At 39.8% G+C, this 21480-nt stretch overlaps 1 protein-coding gene across 1 annotated transcript in view; it reads right to left on the bottom strand.

Moving 5' to 3' along the window:
- The window catches only part of SPTLC2 (serine palmitoyltransferase long chain base subunit 2), a 153174-nt gene extending 151897 nt beyond the window's left edge, over nucleotides 1-1277 (bottom strand). Inside the window, exon 1 of the mRNA XM_001373962.5 lies at nucleotides 936-1277. Within this exon, the coding sequence (XP_001373999.2) occupies nucleotides 936-1076 (141 nt within the window). The 5' untranslated portion in view covers nucleotides 1077-1277. The remainder of the gene's footprint in view (nucleotides 1-935) is intronic.
- Between the last annotated feature and the right edge of the window lie 20203 nt (nucleotides 1278-21480).

The raw sequence follows: 21480 nt of genomic DNA, 5'->3' as shown, positions 1-21480 counted from the left end.
TTTCAGTTACGAGAAGTCAGAGCTCCTTGAGAGCAGAAACTATGTGATTTTGGTCTTTGTAACTCCCTGTACATATAAAATAGTACCCGTTGAATTGCTGGATATTCTGCGGGTAATGCTTACTTCAGTTAGTTGGTGAGTCAGCCCTGGTTTTCAATTAGACTCATTGCAAGTCACCACCAGGTCAAAAGATCCCCTGGTTTACAGCCCGTCTGATCCGCATTCAGGTCGAATGGAAAACCATATAATCCACCACAGCTCGTCTTGCCCAAGGGATGGGTCCACTCCAAGAGAGGGAAGTAGAGACAAGTGCGTGCCCGTGGGGCAGCTAGCTAGCCCCGTAATACATATCCAAGAGAGCACTGCAGCCTTGCTCTGCACGTGGCAAGCACTAAATGTTACCGAAGGGCTGGATGTCAGTCTCAAGCTTCCCTCTCCCACACCCATAGCAGACTTTCTAACCTTCTTAGAAACCCGTAGGGAAGATTTAAACCCCATCACGACCAACAGGTAAGGTAAATACTGGAGAGGAAGGAGGAAGTGGAGTAAAAGAGAGGGAAAGAGGTTAATCAAGGGTATGCGGCCTGGCTTGGGGAGGGACAGGGTATGGGGGGGGGGGGTCTCTTGCCGCCCGTTCAGTAGTCTTCCTCCCCATCAACCCGGGTGGGTGCTTGAGCCCAGCTGAATCAGGTGACAGGAAGGCACCCCCAGCGCCGCATGGGCCGAGCATCCAGGGGAGGGGAGCGCAGTTCCTGGGAGGGGGAGGGGGGAAAGCCCGGGGCCAAACACCTGAAGCAGCAGCCGCCTAGCTTAGGACTCCAGCCCCGAGGCCGGCAAGCCTCACCCCACGGCGTCGGCCGCAAAGCTTCCCGGCTGGGTCTGGGTCCTCAGCCCGCCGGGACCCTGGCAAGCCGCCCGGCCCCCTAATCCCGTACCTGGCTGCCGGCAGTGGCAGAGGCGGCGGCGACTGCCGGGCTGCTCCTCACATAGCCGTTCTTCAACTCCCCGTTCGCCACGCAGCCGTTCGGCAGAGCAGGACGGCGGCGGCAGCAGCAGCCCCCGGGCCCCGGCCGCATCCTGCCGGCAGCACCAGGTGCGAGGCAGGATCTGGCGGCCGCTCCTGCTCCGTGCCGCACCCCACCCGCCCACCTCCGGGAAACCGGAAATAGCAGCCGCGCCGCCGCCAATTCCCGACCCGGCCGTCACATGGAGGCGGGACCCAACACCCCCGGACTCCGGGCTGGCCCGAGGCCGGGAGAAGTGGGGGGGGCCCCGCAGAGCTGAGGGAAGGAGGGAGTGCGGCCCGAAGCCCCATCGACCAATCGTGAGAAAGAGAGGGTGTGGCCTAAACTCTCGTTCGGCCTATCGCCGATGAGACCGGAGTGGACGTGAGATCGAAGGTAGAGGGTGGGGGCACGCTTCGGAGGGACCGTGGGGCGGTAACCCGGCTGCCTGCGACCGGCGACCGGCAGTTAAAGGAAAGGGCTTGACTGACTGTCCTCTGACCGCACACCCCTGGGGAAAAGTGAGAGGGGCTGGAGGGTGGGGAAGAAATTGCGGAACCTCAGAGAAGGAACAGAAGAGCCTGGGCTCTGCGATTCTGGAGCTTGCACCACGTGGGTCTTCTCTGGTTAGTTCTGTTAAGATCAGAGAAATAGAACTGGAAGGAATCTTAGAGGTCATCGAACCCAAGAATCCCAGAGAAGGAAAGTAATTGGTTCTAGATTTCACAGGGACTAGGGAGTGGCAGACCTGGGATCCCTTGACTCCAGAATGCTCTATTGTATGGCACTGTCTCTTCCCGCCCTCCTTTTTCCCCTCGCCCCCACCCCGTATCTTCTCTCGACCAGTTGGGAAATTCCTTTCGAGTTGGAGGTTATCTAGCCTAGCCCTCTAATTTTACAGATGAAGAAACTGAGGCCTCGTAGATGGGAAAGTGACTTGCCTCAAACCGAACTCATTCCCCACCCTCTTAATTTCCCCTATACAAATCCCTCTTCTGAAATTTCTGGGGAGAGCAATGACATTTCTTTTTCTCCAATCCCTCAGGTTCATATTATAGCCTATAATGATATTTCACTTTGCACTTTCTTAGCCCCAAATATCTACCATTCTCTTCTCACATCTTCATCCCTCAAAGGCATGTAGTCACAACCTTAGTACAGGCTCTCATCACTTTTCAGACGTCCTGTTTCAATAACCTAAATGGTCTACTTGAGGGGGAAAGACTTAAGTCTTTCCCACTCAATCCTTCCTCCAATCAGCAGCAAATGTAATATTCTTAAACAGAAAACAGGGCTAAGTCACTCTCCTGCTTTGCCTCTAGGATAACATAAAAATTCTTCCTGAGCATTTAAAGCCCTTCACAATCCATTTCCAGCTTGCATTTCCAGATTTACATGTTACTCCCTTTCATTCTTCAGTTCAGCCAAAAGCCTAATCAGGCTACTGGCTCTTCTATGTATAAACCATTCCATTTCCTGTTTCTGCCTGGCTACAATCTATCCCCCATCATTGGAATGCATGCTTTCTGCTCCTTAGATCTCTAGCTTCCTTCAAAATTCATTACAAGCAGCACCTCCTACATAAAGACCTTTCCTGATCCCCTGACACCTGATAATAACTTTCCCCCTCTCCAACCTTGTATTTATTTTATAGATATTCTGTATTTATACATATATTATATTAATATGTGTACATGTTGTTTCTATACACTATAAGCTTTTTGAGGACAGGGGTCATTTCGTTTTTGCCCTTGTATCCCCAATGCCTAAGAGAGTCATGCACAGAGTAGGTGCTTAATATATTCTTGTTGATTGATTCAATGCCCAAGGTAAAATACAGTAATACTATAATGCACAGTCTTCTTAGTTAACTTATTGATTGTGGATTTTTAACATTTTTTTCTTGTTAATCTATAATAGAAAATTTAACTCTTTGAATATGTCTTAAGTTGTTTTTAGCATATTACTTACTCATATATACTTATGCCTTGGTGGCAAAATAAAGTACTGAACCTGTAATCAAGAAGATCTACATTCATGAGGTGGAGGGAAAGAACATGAATCATGTAATGATGGAAAAATATTTTTTAAATTATATTTTAAAAAAACACATAAGTTCAAATCTTGTTTCAGACACCAGCTATGTGACTCACCTAACCTTTGTTTGCTTCAGTTTGCTTAATTATAAAACAGAAAAAATAATAGCACCTACCTCTCAAGGTTGTTGCAAGGATCAAATGAAATAATATTTGTAAAGTACTTAGCACAGTACTTGATACAAAGTAGGTGTTATATAAATGGTAACTAGCTAGAAGTCATAGTATTAAATGTCTGTACTTTCTATCTCCTCTGTCTAGGTTGTCTGACATAGATAGAAACACTCAGAGGAATATGCAGACCCATTTTCTCCTTGCTTCTCATTGGTCAGAATGAAAGGAAATAGTCCTAAATTGTAGCAACAGGATTTGGATTTCTTAACTGAAAGGGTGAAATACTGGAACAAAAACAAGGGAGCCTGTGAAATTTTCCCTGGGGAGTTTTACCATCTGTTTAGGATGATTTAGGTTCAGAACTGCCTCTCAAGACAGGTGCATAAAGCAGATGGCCTCATCAATTTAATTCAACAAATATTAAGTGCTTAGATGACCTATGTTTAGGTAATATGAAGAGAGGACTACACATACACACTTTAATGTACCCAAGATGGTTACTTCCTGCAGTAATACAGATCAGACCCCAACCATACCTTCCTGTCCTGTGTAATTCTTGTCCATGTCCTTCCATAAATCCTACATAAAGGATATGTGGAATATCCTAAGGGCTGCCTTCTATGCCTTTTCCCTACAATTAAGTTCAGCCAATGTTAAAAAAAATAATCTTACTATCCTACTAACAACTCTAAGAAAGAAGGGCAAGGGCTAGGCAATTGGGATTAAGTGACTTGCCCAGGGTCACACAGCTAGGAAGGGTCTGAGGACCTATTTGAATCCAGGTCCTCCCAACTTCAGGCATGATTGATGCTCTATCCACTGTACCACCTAGCTGTCTCTTAAATTTCAGCCAATATTTATTAAGACATCTATTATATTCAAGGCACTATGCTAGTTACCATGAAAACAAAGACAGCATGTATGCAGATAAAGAGACCCATTGTATAGTGTAAAGCTAAGGTCTGAAGGTCCTGAATTTGAATCCAGATTGACATTTATAACCATATAGAAGTCACTTAACCTCTCTAACCTTCAGTTTCCTCATCTATAAGATGAACTAGAGAAGGAAATGGCAAACTACTCCAAGAAAACCCCAAATAGGGTCACAAAGAGTCAGACTTGACTGAAATGACTAAATAAAAAAACCATGTACATGTAGTATAACATTTAAAACTATCCAAATATTTTTCTTCCCTCTCACTAGGTCACTAGCCCACTTTTTTCTTATCACATATATATTTTTTAAAAAGCAGTTATTTTCTTTGTTATTCTGAACTTGATTAAAAAAAACCCCAAGAAACAAACATTTCTGTGAACAAAAGACAGGAATATATATGAAACCATTCATCTCTGTTACATTGTTATGGTGAAAATCACCTTTAAAGATTGTTATAATATTACTTTATGGTCGCCAAGGAATTTACTTATGAAATTCCCAAAATGAAACACTCAAGTCAGAATGGAGTTTATGGTGGTTTAATCACAACGGGAGTAAGAAAAAGGAGAGGGAGAAAAGGAGAAAAGGGAAAAAGGTTAACTCAACCTTCTGGCAGAGCCAGAGGGAGTTTAGGCCCAAAGGCCTAGAGAAGAAAATCAGTCCTTGACTCACATGACCGATCTGAAGGAAAGCTGTCTGCGGGGCTCCTCCCTACTCAAGCTCCTAGCAGGAACTGCCGCCTAGCTCTTGTCCACAGGAAGTGAACGAATTCCCGAGGCTGTTCCCTACCTCACTTCCTGTGCCTCACAAGTGCCAATGGTGGCTCAAGCTTGGCTTAGGACAGCCCAGGTGGGCAGTCAGTTATTTCTGATTTGTCATTGACTAGCACATGCCTGTGTAGTGTGGGTGTGCACAATCCTGGGTGCTAGACCAAGCAAGATGGAGATTTTAAAATTCACAATCCCCCCTGATGATGACTGGGGGACTAGTCTCCCCAACTTATCACTAAACGCAAGCATTCTGCACCCCGAAAAATTTTAACTGCAAGTGTATACAAAATTTTACCCTCTAAGAGGAAAACTACAATAGTTGTAGATTAGGAGAAATAGAGGAGAGAGAAAGACAGCAAACCAATGTTTTGCTGGGCGCATTGACAAAAGCCAATTAGGGGGCAGTCCCCTTTGGCATAAGAGTGTACATTCAAAAAAAATGTTCAATCAACCGCATCCCAAGGTTCATTCTGGATCTTCCTGTAGTGAAAAGGTTTAGATATCTTTCTGCAAACAGTTCATTCTCTGGTTTCAGTCAGTTAGCAAGCTTCTTCTCTGAAGCTCTATCTCAAACAAAATTTAAATCTTGGATTTTATGAAAATGCAATCCCCCTGAAGAAAGTGTTGAAAAAAAAAACACCGAGTCCAGCTAAGGATGCAAGGTTTAGTTGTGGGGTGTGTGTGAGTTAATTCAAGAGGAAAACAAAAACAAAAATGAAAACAAAGTTAAAAAAAAACAAAAGAAAAAGGCAAAATTTTAAGGGAAAAAATATAAACCCCTTATATATACATATATTTATATTAAAGAAGAATTCAAAATCAGTATCAAAATATCAAAAATCTATGTATACAAAATTTTGAGAAAGCAAGAATAAATGTTCTCACAGGCCCCTATATTAGGGTCCAGTTAAGTAATTTCTATTCCCACAAGTCTGTAGGACAGAATGCAGTAAATTTCACTTACCCATTTGCAGCCAAGGCTACAGGAAGTTGCCATACTATAGGAGAGAAAAAAGGACCAGATTTTTATTTTATATAGGGAAGTGTCATTCCCTTGTCTGATTTTTCCTTCATTCTCAGGGATGGAGGGAGCTCAAAGTTTTATCTAGTTTGCTCAATAAATTTCCTGATTTTTCTTGCCTTTTCACCCTACTTCCTCCTCATTCAGTCAGTCCTTTTACCACCTAACTCGGCTTAAAGACACAGCTGCCAGAACAGGTGAGTATAAAATACTTTTTCTCTCTTCTCTTTTCTCCTTAATTTAAATTGAAGTCAGCAGGTTTTTTCTTTTCCTTCTTCCTTTAATTTTAAGGGGGAAGCTGGGTAGCTCAGTGGATTGAGAACCAGACCTAGAGACAGGAGGTCCTAGGTTCAAATCTGGCCTCAGACACTTCCCAGCTGTGTGACCCTGGATAAGTCACTTAACCCAGATAAATCTAATCAACTGATTAATCAGCAAGGAAACTCTGGAGAACGGAGCCCTTGCCTCACAACAAAAACACCTGAGTACAGCTAGGGAGCCAACTTAAAGCCCATTTTCCTGTTTCCTGGCCTTTCTAGTCTTAAAAATTTAAGTGGGCTTTGCTCAAGGAAGATAGCACATGGTCCTAGCAGTTTTAGCCTGAGGGCTAAAGAAAGATTGCTGGGGACCCTCCCATATACAAACTTTTTAAAAGAAGGAGTTTTAGCTCTACCCTTTGATTACAGCCTATTCACTCCTAATCAGTCCCTTTTCATACAGCCTCTGCCTCTAGGCATAAGGCTTTGTCTGGCTTCCTCTTTACTTGTGACCCCTCCCAGACCTTTAAAATAAGCCTAGCCTAAGAGAAAAGATAGGAGAATTTACAACAGAATAGGCCCTTGGCAGCAGGCAGTAAAGAGAGCCACCTACTGACAAGAAGGAATAGTTACAGGCAACTTAGTAATTGATTAAAAAAAAAAAATATGGCTCCAGCCCGTACATGCTTTACTTAGGAATTGGCTTATAAGTTCAATAACCAAGTACATGGGATTGCTAATAGGTGGTCCTATAGGATGGCTCTTTTCAGAGACTATTAGTCTCTACATGACCTTTGTATTCCTCTTCCTTGGGATTGTAATTGTTGGAGTTGTAATAATATACCCAATTTCCTCTAAGAGAGAACAATCACTTGTTCCTTTTATTACTCAACAAATAAGGAACAGAATACTTTTATTAATCAATGATTTGAGGAACAAGATGAACTTATGGAAGAAAGATGAGGAGAGATAAAAGCCTTCCTGCAACATATTAAAAGAGAGTTAAGGGCATCCCACAATAGGAGTGATTTATCTCTCCATTCCCCATCATTATCAGAGTCCATGACCCACCCTGCCCAAAACCATTTGGCTCCTAGTTCTCAAATAGCAGCTCCCTTGGACCAACCAGCTCCTCCCCCTCCTGACCAACCAGCCCCTCCCCCTGCCCATGCCTCCTACCCTGTCCCTTCAGCCCTGCCCCCATTCCTGCCCCTCCCTCCCTGGCCCCTCCCCCTGTCCATGCCTCCTACCCTGTCCCTTCTGCTCTGGTCCCTCCCCCTGCCCATGCTTCCCACCCTGTCCTTTCAGCCCTGCCCCCCATTCCTGCCCCTCCCACCCTGGCCCCTCCCCCTGCCCATGCCTCCTACCCTACCCCTTCAGCCTTGCTCCCTGTTCAGGCACATCCCACCCCTGCCCCTCCCCCTGCCCATGCCTCCTGCCCTGCCCCTGCTGATCCCACCCCTTTAGTCCTGGCCAATGCCTCCCACCCTTTCCCTTCAGCCCTGCCCCCTGTTTCTTCCCATCCCACCTGGGCCCTTCCCCCCACCCATGCTCATGCTCCCATCCCCAACCCTCATGCCCCAACACCCAATAATCCTAACCCTTTCCCTTCTTTTACCTACCCCACTGAAAACAGAGCAAGAAGCCTAGAAACAGTAACACCAGATAATTTGGACGGAAGTTTATTTCCATTGAGGGAAGTACCCACCTTTAATAAAGTGGGGAACTTAGTGTCTGTAAGACACTATACACCTTTTAAACCTGATGATTTAGAAAAATTCAAGCACAATATTCCATCATTTGAGGCATAACCAATATTGGTTATAGGAAAATTAGAGAATATATTCAGAAACTTTGACCCTTCTTGGTTGGATGTGGAAAATTTGTTAGATACATTTCTGACAAAGAGAGAAAAATAATGTAATCTCTCTTGCTAATCAGAAAAGAGGTAAAGGAGCTCACCATTGGCCAACTGTAGATCCACACTGGAACCCCAATATTGCACAAGATCACATAAAACAAAAAAGTCCTAGCCAGAGAAGCATTATTAAGAGCCATGAGATATTGCTCTGATAGACCTGAAACGTGGGAAAAATTTGAACTGTCCTGACAGGAAATTAATGAGACCCTCTCCCACTTTATGGACAGACTTATTGATGTAGGAAATACATATATGGACCTTGATTTGACCAGAGAAAAGTACATTAAACATATACACAGACAATTCATTAAGAATTGTTGTTCAACTCTGAGGTATCACCTCACACCTAGCAGATTGGCTAACATGACAACAAAGGAAAGTAATGAATGCTGGAGGGAATGTGGCAAAGTCGGGACACTAATTCACTGCTGGTAGGGTTGTGAACTGATCCAACCATTCTGGAGGGCAATTTGGAACTATGCCCAAAGGGCGATAAAAGACTGCCTGCCCTATGAACCAGCCATAGCATTGCTGGGCTTGTACTCCAAAGAGATAATAAGGAAAACGACTTGTACAAGAATATTCATATCAGCGCTCTTTGTGGTGGCCAAAAATTGGAAAATGAAGGGATGCCCTTCAATTGGGGAATGGCTGAACAAATTGTGGTATATGTTGGTGATGGAATACTATTGTGCTAAAAGGAATAATAAAGTGGAGGAATTCCATGGAGACTGGAACAACATCCAGGAAGTGATGCAGAGCAAAAGGAGAAGAACCAGGAAAACATTGTACAAAGAGACTGACACACTGTGGTACAATCAAATGTAATGGACTTCTCCATTAGTGTCAATCCAATGTCCCTGAACAATCTGCAGGGATCTAGGAGAAAAACACTATCCACAAGCAGAGGACAAACTGTGGAAGTAAAAACATGAGGAAAACCAACTGCTTGACTACAGGGGTTGAGGGGAAATGACTGAGGAGAGACTCTAAATGAACACTCTGGTGCAAACACCAACAACATGGAAATGGGTTCGAATCAAGAACACTTGTGATACCCAGTGGAATTGCGTGTGGGGTATGGGATAGGTGGGGGAAATGGGGGGGAGAAAATGATCTTTGTCTCCAATGAATAATGCTCAGAAATGACCAAATAAAATAATGTTTAAAAAAAAGAGACTATTTATCCTTTGATCCAGGCATACCACTGCTGGGTTTGTACCCCAAAGAGATAATAAGGAAAAGACTTGTACAAAAAAAAAAATTGTTGTTCAGTAGTTGTCCCAGCTGTCCCAACTGGGACTCTATGGACCTTGAAGAACTGAGGAAAGTAGCAACCTATGTCTATAAGGGTCATACAAAAAAACCTGAGACACACAGTACATCAGTGGCAGACTTAAAAATAGAAATTGAAAGAATGATACAGGAACAATTGAAAAATAAGGGAGAGACCATGGCCCCTTTGCAGGAATCCACAGATAAATCATTAACATATCCCTTAATATGCCTTTTCTGTGGGAAGAGAGGCCATGCAACAATGGTCTGTAGGAGCTGGCTACGGAAAAATGGAAATAATAACTTTAGGAATAATAACTATAGGAATTGCAATGCCAATTAAGATAATGACAGTGCTCAAAATGCAGAAAATGATAATACCCAACAAAATGCCAAACAACAATATATAAGAAATGGAGCTTGACCACGCTACACTCAGGGTGAACACCCCCAACAGTGTGGAGGGTCCCAAAAAACTGCCCAAGCGTCTTTATGAAGGTGTGAAGAGGGAGTGAGGGCCTTGGAATCAAAGAATGAAACCTTTGATTTTCCAGACCCTGATATTTTAATGCCAATAATCCCTATACATTTTCCCCCAAATAGTAAGGAACCTCATGTCACTTTAAAGGTAGGAAACTCATACTATGACTGTCTTTTGAACACTAGAGCATCTAGGTCAGTTTTAATAAGCAAACCAGATGGAAAGTGTGATGCTATTGGCTCCCTTAATGTAGTAGGTGTATCAGGAAAACCGTTAAAGGTCTCTTCATGGTCGCCAACTGTTATGGTGAAAATCACCTTTAAAGATTGTTATAATATTACTTTATGGTCGCCAAGGAATTTACTTATGAAATTCCCAAAATGAAACACTCAAGTCAGAATGGAGTTTATGGTGGTTTAATCACAACGGGAGTAAGAAAAAGGAGAGGGAGAAAAGGAGAAAAGGGAAAAAGGTTAACTCAACCTTCTGGCAGAGCCAGAGGGAGTTTAGGCCCAAAGGCCAAGGTAGAGAAGAAAATCAGTCCTTGACTCACATGACCGATCTGAAGGAAAGCTGTCTGCGGGGCTCCTCCCTACTCAAGCTCCTAGCAGGAACTGCCACCTAGCTCTGTCCACAGGAAGTGAACGAATTCCCGAGGCTGTTCCCTACCTCACTTCCTGTGCCTCACAAGTGCCAATGGTGGCTCAAGCTTGGCTTAGGACGACAGCCCACGTGGGCAGTCAGTTATTTCTGATTTGTCATTGACTAGCACATGCCTGTGTAGTGTGGGTGTGCATAATCCTGGGTGCTAGACCAAGCAAGATGGAGATTTTAAAATTCACAATATACAACTTATTTTTTTAAACTATAGTAAAATAAATTCAGCATATTAGTTTCAAAGATGCCCTGCTTCTTTATGTCTCTCTGAACTTCCTTCTAATTTCTTCCATGCTTTAAAAAAAAAAAAGTTCAATAGCTCTCTTTCTTTCTTTAAACACTACTATCCCCTAACCTCCCACCCTTCTCGTGACAATAAGCATACTTGAACAAAACAAATTTACACATTAACCATTTCTGAATATGAGTTGAATAGCATGCTTCATCATCAATTCTTTTGAGTTATGATTGGTCCCTGAATTTGTTAGAATTCTTAAGTCTCTTACAATTATTTTCTTTAGAATGTTACAGTGATTGTATAAATTATTTTCCTTGTTCTGCTTGCTTCACTCTGTATCAGTATAAATAAATCCTCCTAAGTTTCTCTGAATCTATCCCATTCATAATGTCTTATAGTAAAATAATCCATTATATTCTTGTGCCATAATTTGTTGAATCATATCCTGAATGATGGGCACTCCCTTAGATATTACTTTCAATGTTGAGAATAGGTCCATTTATTCTTTTAATTAAAAAAAAATTCTAACCAAAATGCCTATTATATTTTGTGAAAAGCTTTTTCTAATGATTGCTATAATCTGCTGATTTTTTATTATTTTCTCATTGATATGGTCTGCCATACTTATATTATTCTTATCATTGAAAAAGTTATATATTCCTACTGTAAGTCCAACCTGGTCACAGTGTATATCTTTCTGATATTTTGGTAGTATAATGTGTAGCCTTTTTGATAATATTTTATCCAATATTTTTTAATATTAAAGATACTGGTCTATGGCAATGATGGCAATGAATTTTTAAGAGACTGAGCACCCAAACCACAACCTTCATACCACATGTGAGCTCCCACCTTACTCCATACAGGGGGACAGGAAGCACTCCTATTCTGCTCGACTGAGGGGTGGGTGATGTGAGAATGTCCTCTGGTGCCCATGGAGAGAGGGAGGGGAGCAGCCCCCTCCTGCGTGCTGCACACATGCCATAGGTTTTCCAATACTGGTCTATTGTTTTCTTCTGGTGCTTTGTCTTTCCTTGAGTTAGATGTGAACAATATTGTTGTATCACAGAGGGAAAAAACCCTAGTATGATCTTTCTCTTTTTGTTAAGAGTTACTCTACCTCTATTCCTCTGTCATCTCAACTATTTATGAAGCATATTTTTTCCAATGGCTATATGCTTAGGATTTCTGGGCCTTTCCATCTATCCTGCAACCAAAATTAGTAATCATTTAATAAATGCATATTCTGTCATACATTCATTACTTCCTTATTTTTTTCTAATACATAATTTGATTTCCCTAACTTTTCCCATCCCACTCTCAATTTGCTCAGTCAACAATTTATCTGTTTAACTAGTTTTTTTAATTACTTTATTCAATATGGTTCTCCCTCTCTCTTTTTATGCTTCTAGTTTTGTTAATCACTTTAATTTTCAAAATCTTTATTTTGGTGTTTATTTTTAAAATTTGTTTTCATAGATTTTTTTAAATTTCATGCCTAATTCATTAATTTGTTCTAACTTTTGCTAATGAAAAAATGCTAATATTTGTGATTTTTCAGAGATCATATTCCATGATTTGTGGCCCTTTTGGTGTTGGAAAGATGAATTTTTTAAAATATAGAAACAGCCTAGGTTCATTGCAAATACTGAATTTCAGTTAGATTCCAGCTAGTTCCCATCTTTCTATTCCACTCCCAGTTCAGCTCATTGCTCATCTGCAGTTCCTGTTTAAATGTATACTAATGGCCTCAGACAATGGCTGTGCATCCAGCTAGGTTTCTTAATCTTGACAATATACATTTTAAAAAATCAATTTTATTTTTCTTCTGTGGATTACTATGCTGATCTGTTTTAAATAATAATAGATCTCATTGAGCATGTCTTTCCATGCTTAGACACAGCTAGGAAATGTTAGAGGTCACATATGAACCCAGGACCTCCAGTCTCTAGGCCTGGCACTCTATCCACTGAGCCACTTAACTGCCCCAGAAATATTCTTCCATTCTGGGGCTTTGTGTAAACAGCAGGATTTTAATCACAATTAAGAGCACCTGTAGAAGATGACTTTCAATGAGGAATAATGCCTCTTCCATTTGAATTCTGTGCAAAACATCTTCCACAACACCTGTGATCAACCTTGACAAATATGCCTTCATGCTTTAAGCCTTGCTACAGATAATCAAAACACCATTAAACAGAGTTGACTCTGTGGTTGTATCTATCAAGGAATTGTGTATGATCTTAATATGTTCATAGGAAGCTCCTTTTTGAAGAATACTTGAGGGCCAAACACTGTTCCACCAAGTCATTTTTTCCTACAAGCACCTGACATTGATCTTCTGGCTATGAAAGATACAAATTAAGTATACAATGTGACCTTCAAAGAATCTACTAGATGATAAGCTCCATGTCTTATCTAAACATGGTATCTCCAAAAGTAACTAATCTAGTGCAGCCTTAAACATTTGTGGAATATTGTAGAAGAACCTAACAATAAGTTAAAATAATGGTCCATGGTAGCTCATTATTATGTTCATGTGTCAATTTAATGCAATAGACATTGTGCTCAAAGATTCATGGAATCAAAAAGGATCTTGGAAGTCAACTAGTTTAAGCTCTTAATGCTTTCTTGAAAACCCCAGTGTTACAAGGGGAATATTGGGTTAGATGTGGAAAAAATAAAGATGAAAAATGATACAATTCCTTTCTTCAGGAAGTTTACAATATAGTAGGTAATCAAATAGCTACAAAAACAAATGTAATACAAATTAATTACATCAGGAAATTGCAAAATAAATGTTAAATGGGCAAGCATGAGGGATTGATTTGGGAGGAAAGGTTGGGGAAAATCTTCATAGAGCAGGTAGTATTTCAGCTAGGCATTGAAGGAAGAGAAGGGTTTCAACAAGTAGAAATGGAATCTGTTCCTAGAACAAGGATTAGCATATGTAATATGCACAGGAGGAAGGAGAAGGAATCCATTTGGCCAGAGTCTAGAATGTATGAAATAGAGTAACATGAAATAAAAATGGAAAAGGTACATTGAAATAATCCCATTGAGAAAATAGAAAAAGGAGTTTGTATTTTATCCTATATTTAATAGGGAACCACTCAAGGTTTGTGAGCAGTGAAATGATGTGATCAGAATTATACATGAGGAAGATTATATTTATTATACACTGGAAGAAGAATATATTCAGTAGGACACTAGAGGCAAGGACATGTGAAGGGATAAAAAAATTTTGGGGGGGTGGAGGGTGGTAGGAATTTGAACAAAAGCCAGTACACAGTTTATTAAATGCAAAACACTTATTTAATATTAGGAAAATATGGATAGGAAATAGGAAGGAGGAAAGTAAAAGTAATCTTACAATAGCTTGTAACTATACCCTAGATCCCAATCCTAACTAAATTTCTCTAAAAACCCCAAAATCTATCTGCCTCAGAGGGCAGTATCTTCTGCTAGGCCAAAGCCCTCACCTATTCTCCTCTTCTCACTATCTAATCATATAACTACTATCTATCTACCTTATCTACCCAAGTTATTAATAATCAATATGGCTATTAAGATCTTACTCTCATGTTTCTGTCTCCAACCAGAGAGAGTGCTAGCAATACCACCTCTCCCCAAGAGACCCAGAGAAAAAAAGCCCTTTCCAATAGTCCACAACCACACTCAGCCACACCCTATCATTGTGAATCTTAAAACTACTCAGACTCTACTTCAGAAGATTTGATTAAGCTATTCCCCATTTTTAACAATGGAGGTACTTAATAAGGAATGTATTGAGAACCCTTTAAAATTACTCCACCCTACTCAGACAGTGCCTTAGGGGAAGATAAAGTTGAAAACACCTGATTTAACCATGAAAAGTCCCTAACTCATACTTATAGTAAAGCTAGAACCTTAAGCTAGGTCTATTTTTAGATCTAATACAAAAGGGTTCTAAGTACCTATAAAGGTTAAATTAGTACCTAAAAGGTCAAGCAACTTACAAAAGGCAAGCTTAACAAAAGACGTGTGAAGTACTCAGAGGATTTAATCTAACCAGAGAAGGTGAGAACAAAAGAAGATGAGAACTAAGAATGGGCAGTTCTGGGAAAAAGCATCTACTATGATTGGTAGATATGAAAATTTAGGGGAGGTGACATAAGAGAAAATTTCTTTAAAAGGAGAAGTCAGTTCAGGTAATACAGTTTTGGGATTGGAAGTTAGTTGGAGTTAGTTGGAGTTCAGAGTTGAAGTGAGGACTGGAGCTTGCTTGGACATGACCTTGTGGTGAGTAATAAAGACTGACTTGCTCTCCCTTAGGCTCAGGCCTAGGCCATTTCGGCCTAGGCCCTTTTCTACTGCTTGGCTATTCTCTCTGTCTGTCTGTCTGTCTGTCTGTCTCTCTCTCTCCCTCCTTCCCTTAATTCCTTCATTTATATTAATTAAAATCTCCATAAATCCCAGCTAACTTGGGCATTTTCATATTTGGAAATTTTCCCAAGGTGACCACTTATTTTAGATTTTAAGTCGAAACACTAAAATTATCCTTACCAGTGTGTCAAAAACCTTTACAGTTTGGGCATTTACAGTTTTTAACATTCACAGTTTTGGCAACCACATTTTGGCAGTTACATCATTAACTGACAAACTGCATAGCAGGGGGGTCTCTTACTGAAAAATATTTTGCTCCTTTTCCTCTTCATTATAAAAAAGAAGAAATTAATAAAAACTCTCTTAATAGATATCAGTTAAGAAACTATTGACCTAGCAGTACCAGATCTTAAACTGTACTATAAATCAGTTATCATCAAAACAATATGGTACTGACTAAGAGACAGAAGGGTGGATCAATAGAATAGACTAGGGATTAATGACCTCAGTAAGATATAGTGTTCAATAAACCTCCAAACCCCAGCTTTTGGAACAAGAACTCACTATTTGACAAAAACTGCTGGGAAAATCTGAAAATACTATGGGAGAAATTAGGTTTAGATCAACATCTTACAACCTATACCAAGATAAATTCAAAATGGGTAAATGACTTAAATATAAAAAGTGAAATAATAAATAAATTAGGTGGACATAGAATAGTATAGCTTTCATATCTGTGGGATAGGAAGAAATTTAAGACCAAGCAAAAGATAGAGAACATTGCAAAATGTAAAATGAATGACTTTGATTATATCAAATTTAAAAGGTTTTGTTTAGACAAAACCAATGCAACCAAAATTAGAAGGAAAGCAACAAACTGAGAGAACATTTTTATATCAAAACTCTCTTACAAAGATTTAATTTCCCAAATATATAAGGAACTAAGTCAATTTTACAAAAAATCAAGCCATTCTCCAATCAATAAATGGTCAAGGGACATGAATAAGCAGTTTTCATAGGATGAAATCAAAACTATCAATAAGCACATGAAAAAATGTTATAAATCCCTCCTGATTAGAGAAAAGCAAATTAAAACAATTCTGAAGTACTACCTCACACTGTGTAATTAGAATCTTTTACCCTAAAAACTGAAATTCTCAGCACCCTACTCTCCTCACATTTTGTGCCGATGTAGGGAGGTTATGAGTTTGGTATAGCCCCACCTCTTACCCTCTTCTTCCTGTAATCACAGTGGTTGCTAGGGTTTTTTTTTTAAACAGGCAGGAGAATTTAGTCACATGGTCTTATTTTGTTAGATAATTACCTTTTTATTCTTTTATTTCTAGTGATTATTAATAAACTTTATAAAGCATAACACTTGGAGTATTGGACATTAATTTAAATCCTACATTTTTGGCAACCAATATAGAAAAAGAATCCTTAATTTTCTTTTTAAAAACTTTTGTTTTCCTTCGCTAACTTAACCTTAAGCTAAAGCCTTTCAGCCATCCTCCATTCAAAGGCTGATTGGGGCATGTCTCCATCTACTAGCCTTGTGAGGTCTTTACTTCTAGCCAGTACATAACTAGGCCAGCTCCACCTACTAAAAGGAAGTAGATTTGCAACCAATTAAAACTGCAAGCATGGCCCAGTTTCCTGCTTATCTCAAATAGCTCCCATTCTAGGGGAGAATTATAGACCTCTCACAGCTCAAAGTTTTGGGTTGTCTTTTCTTACTACCATTTCTGGGTACACTTGTCTTTGCAATTAGCTTGTGTAATCCTGAGAATCAGGGGGGAGATTCATCCCCCTACACTCCCTTGCCATTTTGGCTTGCCCAGTCTCTGCAACACATCTGATATGGGATTTGTTCACACTATGCCCAGTGTGGATATGGGGAACCCCAGAGGTGTGATCTGTGAATTTTAGATTTACTCCACCCTGCTTAGTCTAACAAAACAGGAATATCTACACCCCCACTTAAGGATTAAGTGTTGAGGAGGATGGCCTATGACAGACATGTGCTAGCAATTGACAGATCAGAAACTGACAGACCCCCTGGGCTGTCCTAAGTCAAGTTTAAGCTACCATTGGTACATGTGAGATGCAGGAAGTGATGTAAAAAATGGTCTATATATTTCGTGTCTCTTCCTCTCTCGGGACTCTTTTGGCAAAGAGGGGCTGGTGGCAGCATGGTGGGCATCTTGGCGTGGCTGTAGCTTTTGTCCGGGTCTCATGGTGAGCATCCTTGATGAGGTAACTGGGAGAAGCTTAGTAGCGTGGTTCAGGTGAGGCGTCTTCCCTGAGCTCTCTCAGAGTTTAGGCCGATTCCTTTTTTCCTTTATCTTTCCTAAAAATGCTATTCTCCTAGGCAACCCCTCATCTCAGAGGAGGCCTCATGGATGAAAGGTTTCTGAACTCCCCTTAGCTCAGGCTAGGCCAGAGAAATCTTATACCCTTTTCCCTCTCTCTTCTTCTTAATTCCTTCCCTCTATGCTAATTAAACCACCATAAAATTCCCAAACTGACTTGAGTAGTTTTATTAGAATTTGAATTAATCCCTGGTGACTATAAGGATAATATATTAGTCAAAACCCTCTAAATTTACCCCTGACAGTCCAAAGAAATCTAGATGGATGATGATACTGGAGAGGGGAAGGAATCTTAAAGAGTCTGGAGGTGAATTTTTAGCTTTTCAGACTCCATTGCTAAGTGTTTTTGTTTGTTCCCCTCCAAATAGTGAAGAAGTCTCTGTAACAGAGCTATTAGAATTGAAGAAAAGGTCTCTTGAATTTAGAGTCTGTATCCTGTCACATATATTGTACTTGCTGGTTGTTTGCTTTAAGATTTAATTTTGTTTTTTAAGTTCACATATTAATCTAATATAATATAATCTGTTATACTATGTCACTTTCTGTTACTGTGTTTTGGCCATTAGCTATATATGCTGTTACATTGTCTTTATTTGTACTTTCCCCTATGACTGGACTGGAGAAAATACTATTGTAAAAGTCCATAAATAACTTGTGCAAACCCTTTTTCATGGTAAAACTTATGTTCTTATGGATCGTTATGGATGCTGAGTTTGTCACCAGATCCATAGTGGTCACATGTTACCTAAATGGCTTTTTGTTCCTCTTTGCCTTTTTTAATTGTCACATAGATAATGATGGATAGAGTCCATCAAACTGGTTACAACCTGTATGTAACTTTTGGAAAATTTAATGACCTAAAATTTTAAATTGATTTTAAGGGGTCTTCAGAAGTAATTTTTCAGGATATCTAGGAGCACCACTACCACTGACTGATCATTTGCCTACCTTTCAGTTGTTTGTAACAAAAAGTACAGGTCCATTTAGTAGTTGAAGTGCAGTGAAATAGCACTATTGTATTCCCCACCTCCACATTTATTAAAAATGTAATGGATGAGACATCAGAAGTGATTTTTACTACTGTAATCCTCACCTCCACATTGTAATGGATGGGAAATATAAAAACATGCCTTTTACAGTTGTTACAGTCTCATACCAGAGGAGGGAGATTTCCCAAGGGGCTTGGTTATCACGTGATGGGTTATAATCTCATCCAGGAGGTGAGAAGATTTTCCCAAGGGGCTTTGTAACCACTAGACAGGTTTTTTTTTTTTTATTTGTAACTCTTCAGCCTACTCTACTCTTCCAGATTCTTGGTGACATATTAGATCCAAAAGGTTTTCATCACTAGTACAGAAGTTGTTGTTGTTGTTGTTGTTGTTGTGGTTAATGTTGTTGTTGTTTCTGGCCTGGCCTCTTCTGCCACAGTTTGTAATTATGGCAGTAATAGATTTTGTTAAAAATATCTCAGCCAAGGTTGAAAGATTGGCTAGATCTGGAAAACTTGTGACAAGTATCCATGAGCTTCAAAGGTTTTTTTTTTTTTTTACAATATCATACATCAACTCATGTGAATCCTATATGATAGTGAATTTGTTCGCTATTATCATTAAATGAGCTCTTGTGATTTGGGGGATTTTGGTACTTCTTTGAATGTGCATTACCTGTTATACTACTGTTTTATAAAGCTATTACCTGGTAAAAAATTATGTACACTCACAATGTGGATCATGGCCAAGTTAAAAAGGAAACAGATCTCATTTTGGGGTGAGAGACCTTTGTATTGTGTTTCTCCTAGGACAAACAAGTGTTTCCTTGATTGTGAATTAAAAAAAAAATTTATTATTGTTTTCCTTTTTTGTGCAATAGAGTATTTGAGTTTTCTTTTTTCTCTGTTTATACTTAAAGGACATTACCAGTATTAATAGTTTTTTATTTTGCACTAATATAACTTTACAATAGCCATTAACATTAATATTTGATGCATACCCCAAAGCTTTAGACTATGGAAACCTGCCATTGATTGTTAAATATTATGGGACTTTGATTAATGATTGTGACTGATTCCAGGAGAAGGGGTCACAAAAGAGCCATTATACAGTGCTCAGAATGTTGTTGCACAAGGCCAAGGAGACCAACCAATCCTGATGGGATTGATGAAAATCTGTGCCAAGACAGAGGACTTGTTTTGGGGTTTGAGAAAATGACTGTTTGACAACATTAGATGCAGGATTTCCCCATGCCAGGTTCAGACAAAGTACCTTGGTGTAGCTATAATTCTGGCTCCCTTATCCCTAAGAGTGAAGGTAAAATCAGACCACAGAATGATATTTCCCCTTTACTGCAAAAATCCAGTCCCTTAAGTCTCTCGTAAGTGTAGTGATTTTCTGTAGTCCTGTCTACTGATTGGGTAAGTGCATATTGCTACAATGATCCTATAGACATGTGAGACATAAATCACTTTATTAGGCCCTGATTCTAGGTCTTGTTATGGGCTTATTCTTGCTTACTCAGAATTTTTATATACTATTTAATTTTTATTTTTTTCTTTTCTTCTATTTTTGTTTGTTTGTTTTTTACTTTCCTTTTAACAACTGATTCACATACATAATAACTCAGCCATGTATCTCAGGGTGATCCATATGTTGGTCAACACCCTCCTCAGGGGGGGGGTTTGTATAATTGTCACATAATTTTAGATTTATAAATTTTTTTCTTTTTTGAGAGTAATTTTAGAATAAGAAACTTGCTACCTCCCTGAATCCAGGAAGTGAACTGTTTGGAGAAGGCACCATGGAGATGCCTGCAGAAACCTCACACTACACCAAAAGATCCAGAATGAAATTTGAGATATAGTAAAATTGAACTGTGGGGGGGGGGGTTATTTTGAATGTACACTTTTATGACAAAGGGAACTACCCCCTAATTGACTTTTTGTCAATGCACCTAGCAACCATTGGTTTTGTTCTCTCTTTTATTTCCCTCTTATCCCCAAACTTATTGTAGTTTCCTTTTAGAAAGTGCAATATTGTATTCACCTTTAATTAGAAGATTTTTAGAGGTATAAGATAGTTATGTTTAAATGATACATTGGGGAGATTAATCTCCCAAAGGATCACAGAGGGAATTGTGTTATCCTAAAAACTACAATTCCTAGCACCCCACTCCCTCCTTCTCATGTTATGTGCTGATGTAAGTTTGGAATAGCCCCACCTCTTGCTCTCTTCTTCCTGTAATTGCAGCAGCTATCAGTAGTTTTTTTTAAACAGGCAGGAGAATTTAGTCACATGATCTTATTTTGTTAATTACCTTTTTATTCCTTTACTTCTAGTGATTATTAATATGGTTTAGAAAATAAAATACTTGAAGCACTGGACATTAATTTAAATCCTACAACACCCAGCAGACTAGTCAATTAGGCAGCAAATGAAATTGATAAATGTTGGAGGGGATGTGGCAAAATTGGGACTCTAATACACTGCTGGTGGAGTTGTGAATTGGTCCAATCATTCTGGAGGACAATATGGAACTATGCCCAAAGGGCACTAAAAAACTGTCTATCCTTTGGTCCAGTCATACCACTGCTGGGTTTGTACCCCAAAGAGGCAATAGGGAAAAATACTCATCCAAAAATGTTTATAGCCATGCACCTTGTGGTGGCAAAAAATTGGAAAATGAGGGGGTGTCCCTCAATTGGGGAATGGCTGAACAAATTATGGTATATGTTGGTGATGGAATATTACTGTGCTGAAAGGAATAATGGACTGGAGGAATTCCATGTGAACTGGAAAGACCTCCAGGAATTGATGCAGAGTGAAAGGAGCAGAACCAGAAGAACATTGTATACAGAGAACAATACACTGTGGTACAATTGAATGTAATGGACTTCTCTATTAGTGGCAATGCAGTGATCCTGAACAATTCAGAGGAACTTGTGAGAAAGAACTCTTCACATCCAGAGAAAGAACTATG

This window comes from Monodelphis domestica, chromosome 1 (assembly GCF_027887165.1).
Source record: "Monodelphis domestica isolate mMonDom1 chromosome 1, mMonDom1.pri, whole genome shotgun sequence".
Taxonomy (NCBI): domain Eukaryota; kingdom Metazoa; phylum Chordata; class Mammalia; order Didelphimorphia; family Didelphidae; genus Monodelphis; species Monodelphis domestica.
This window is presented reverse-complemented; position numbering and strand designations above follow the sequence as displayed.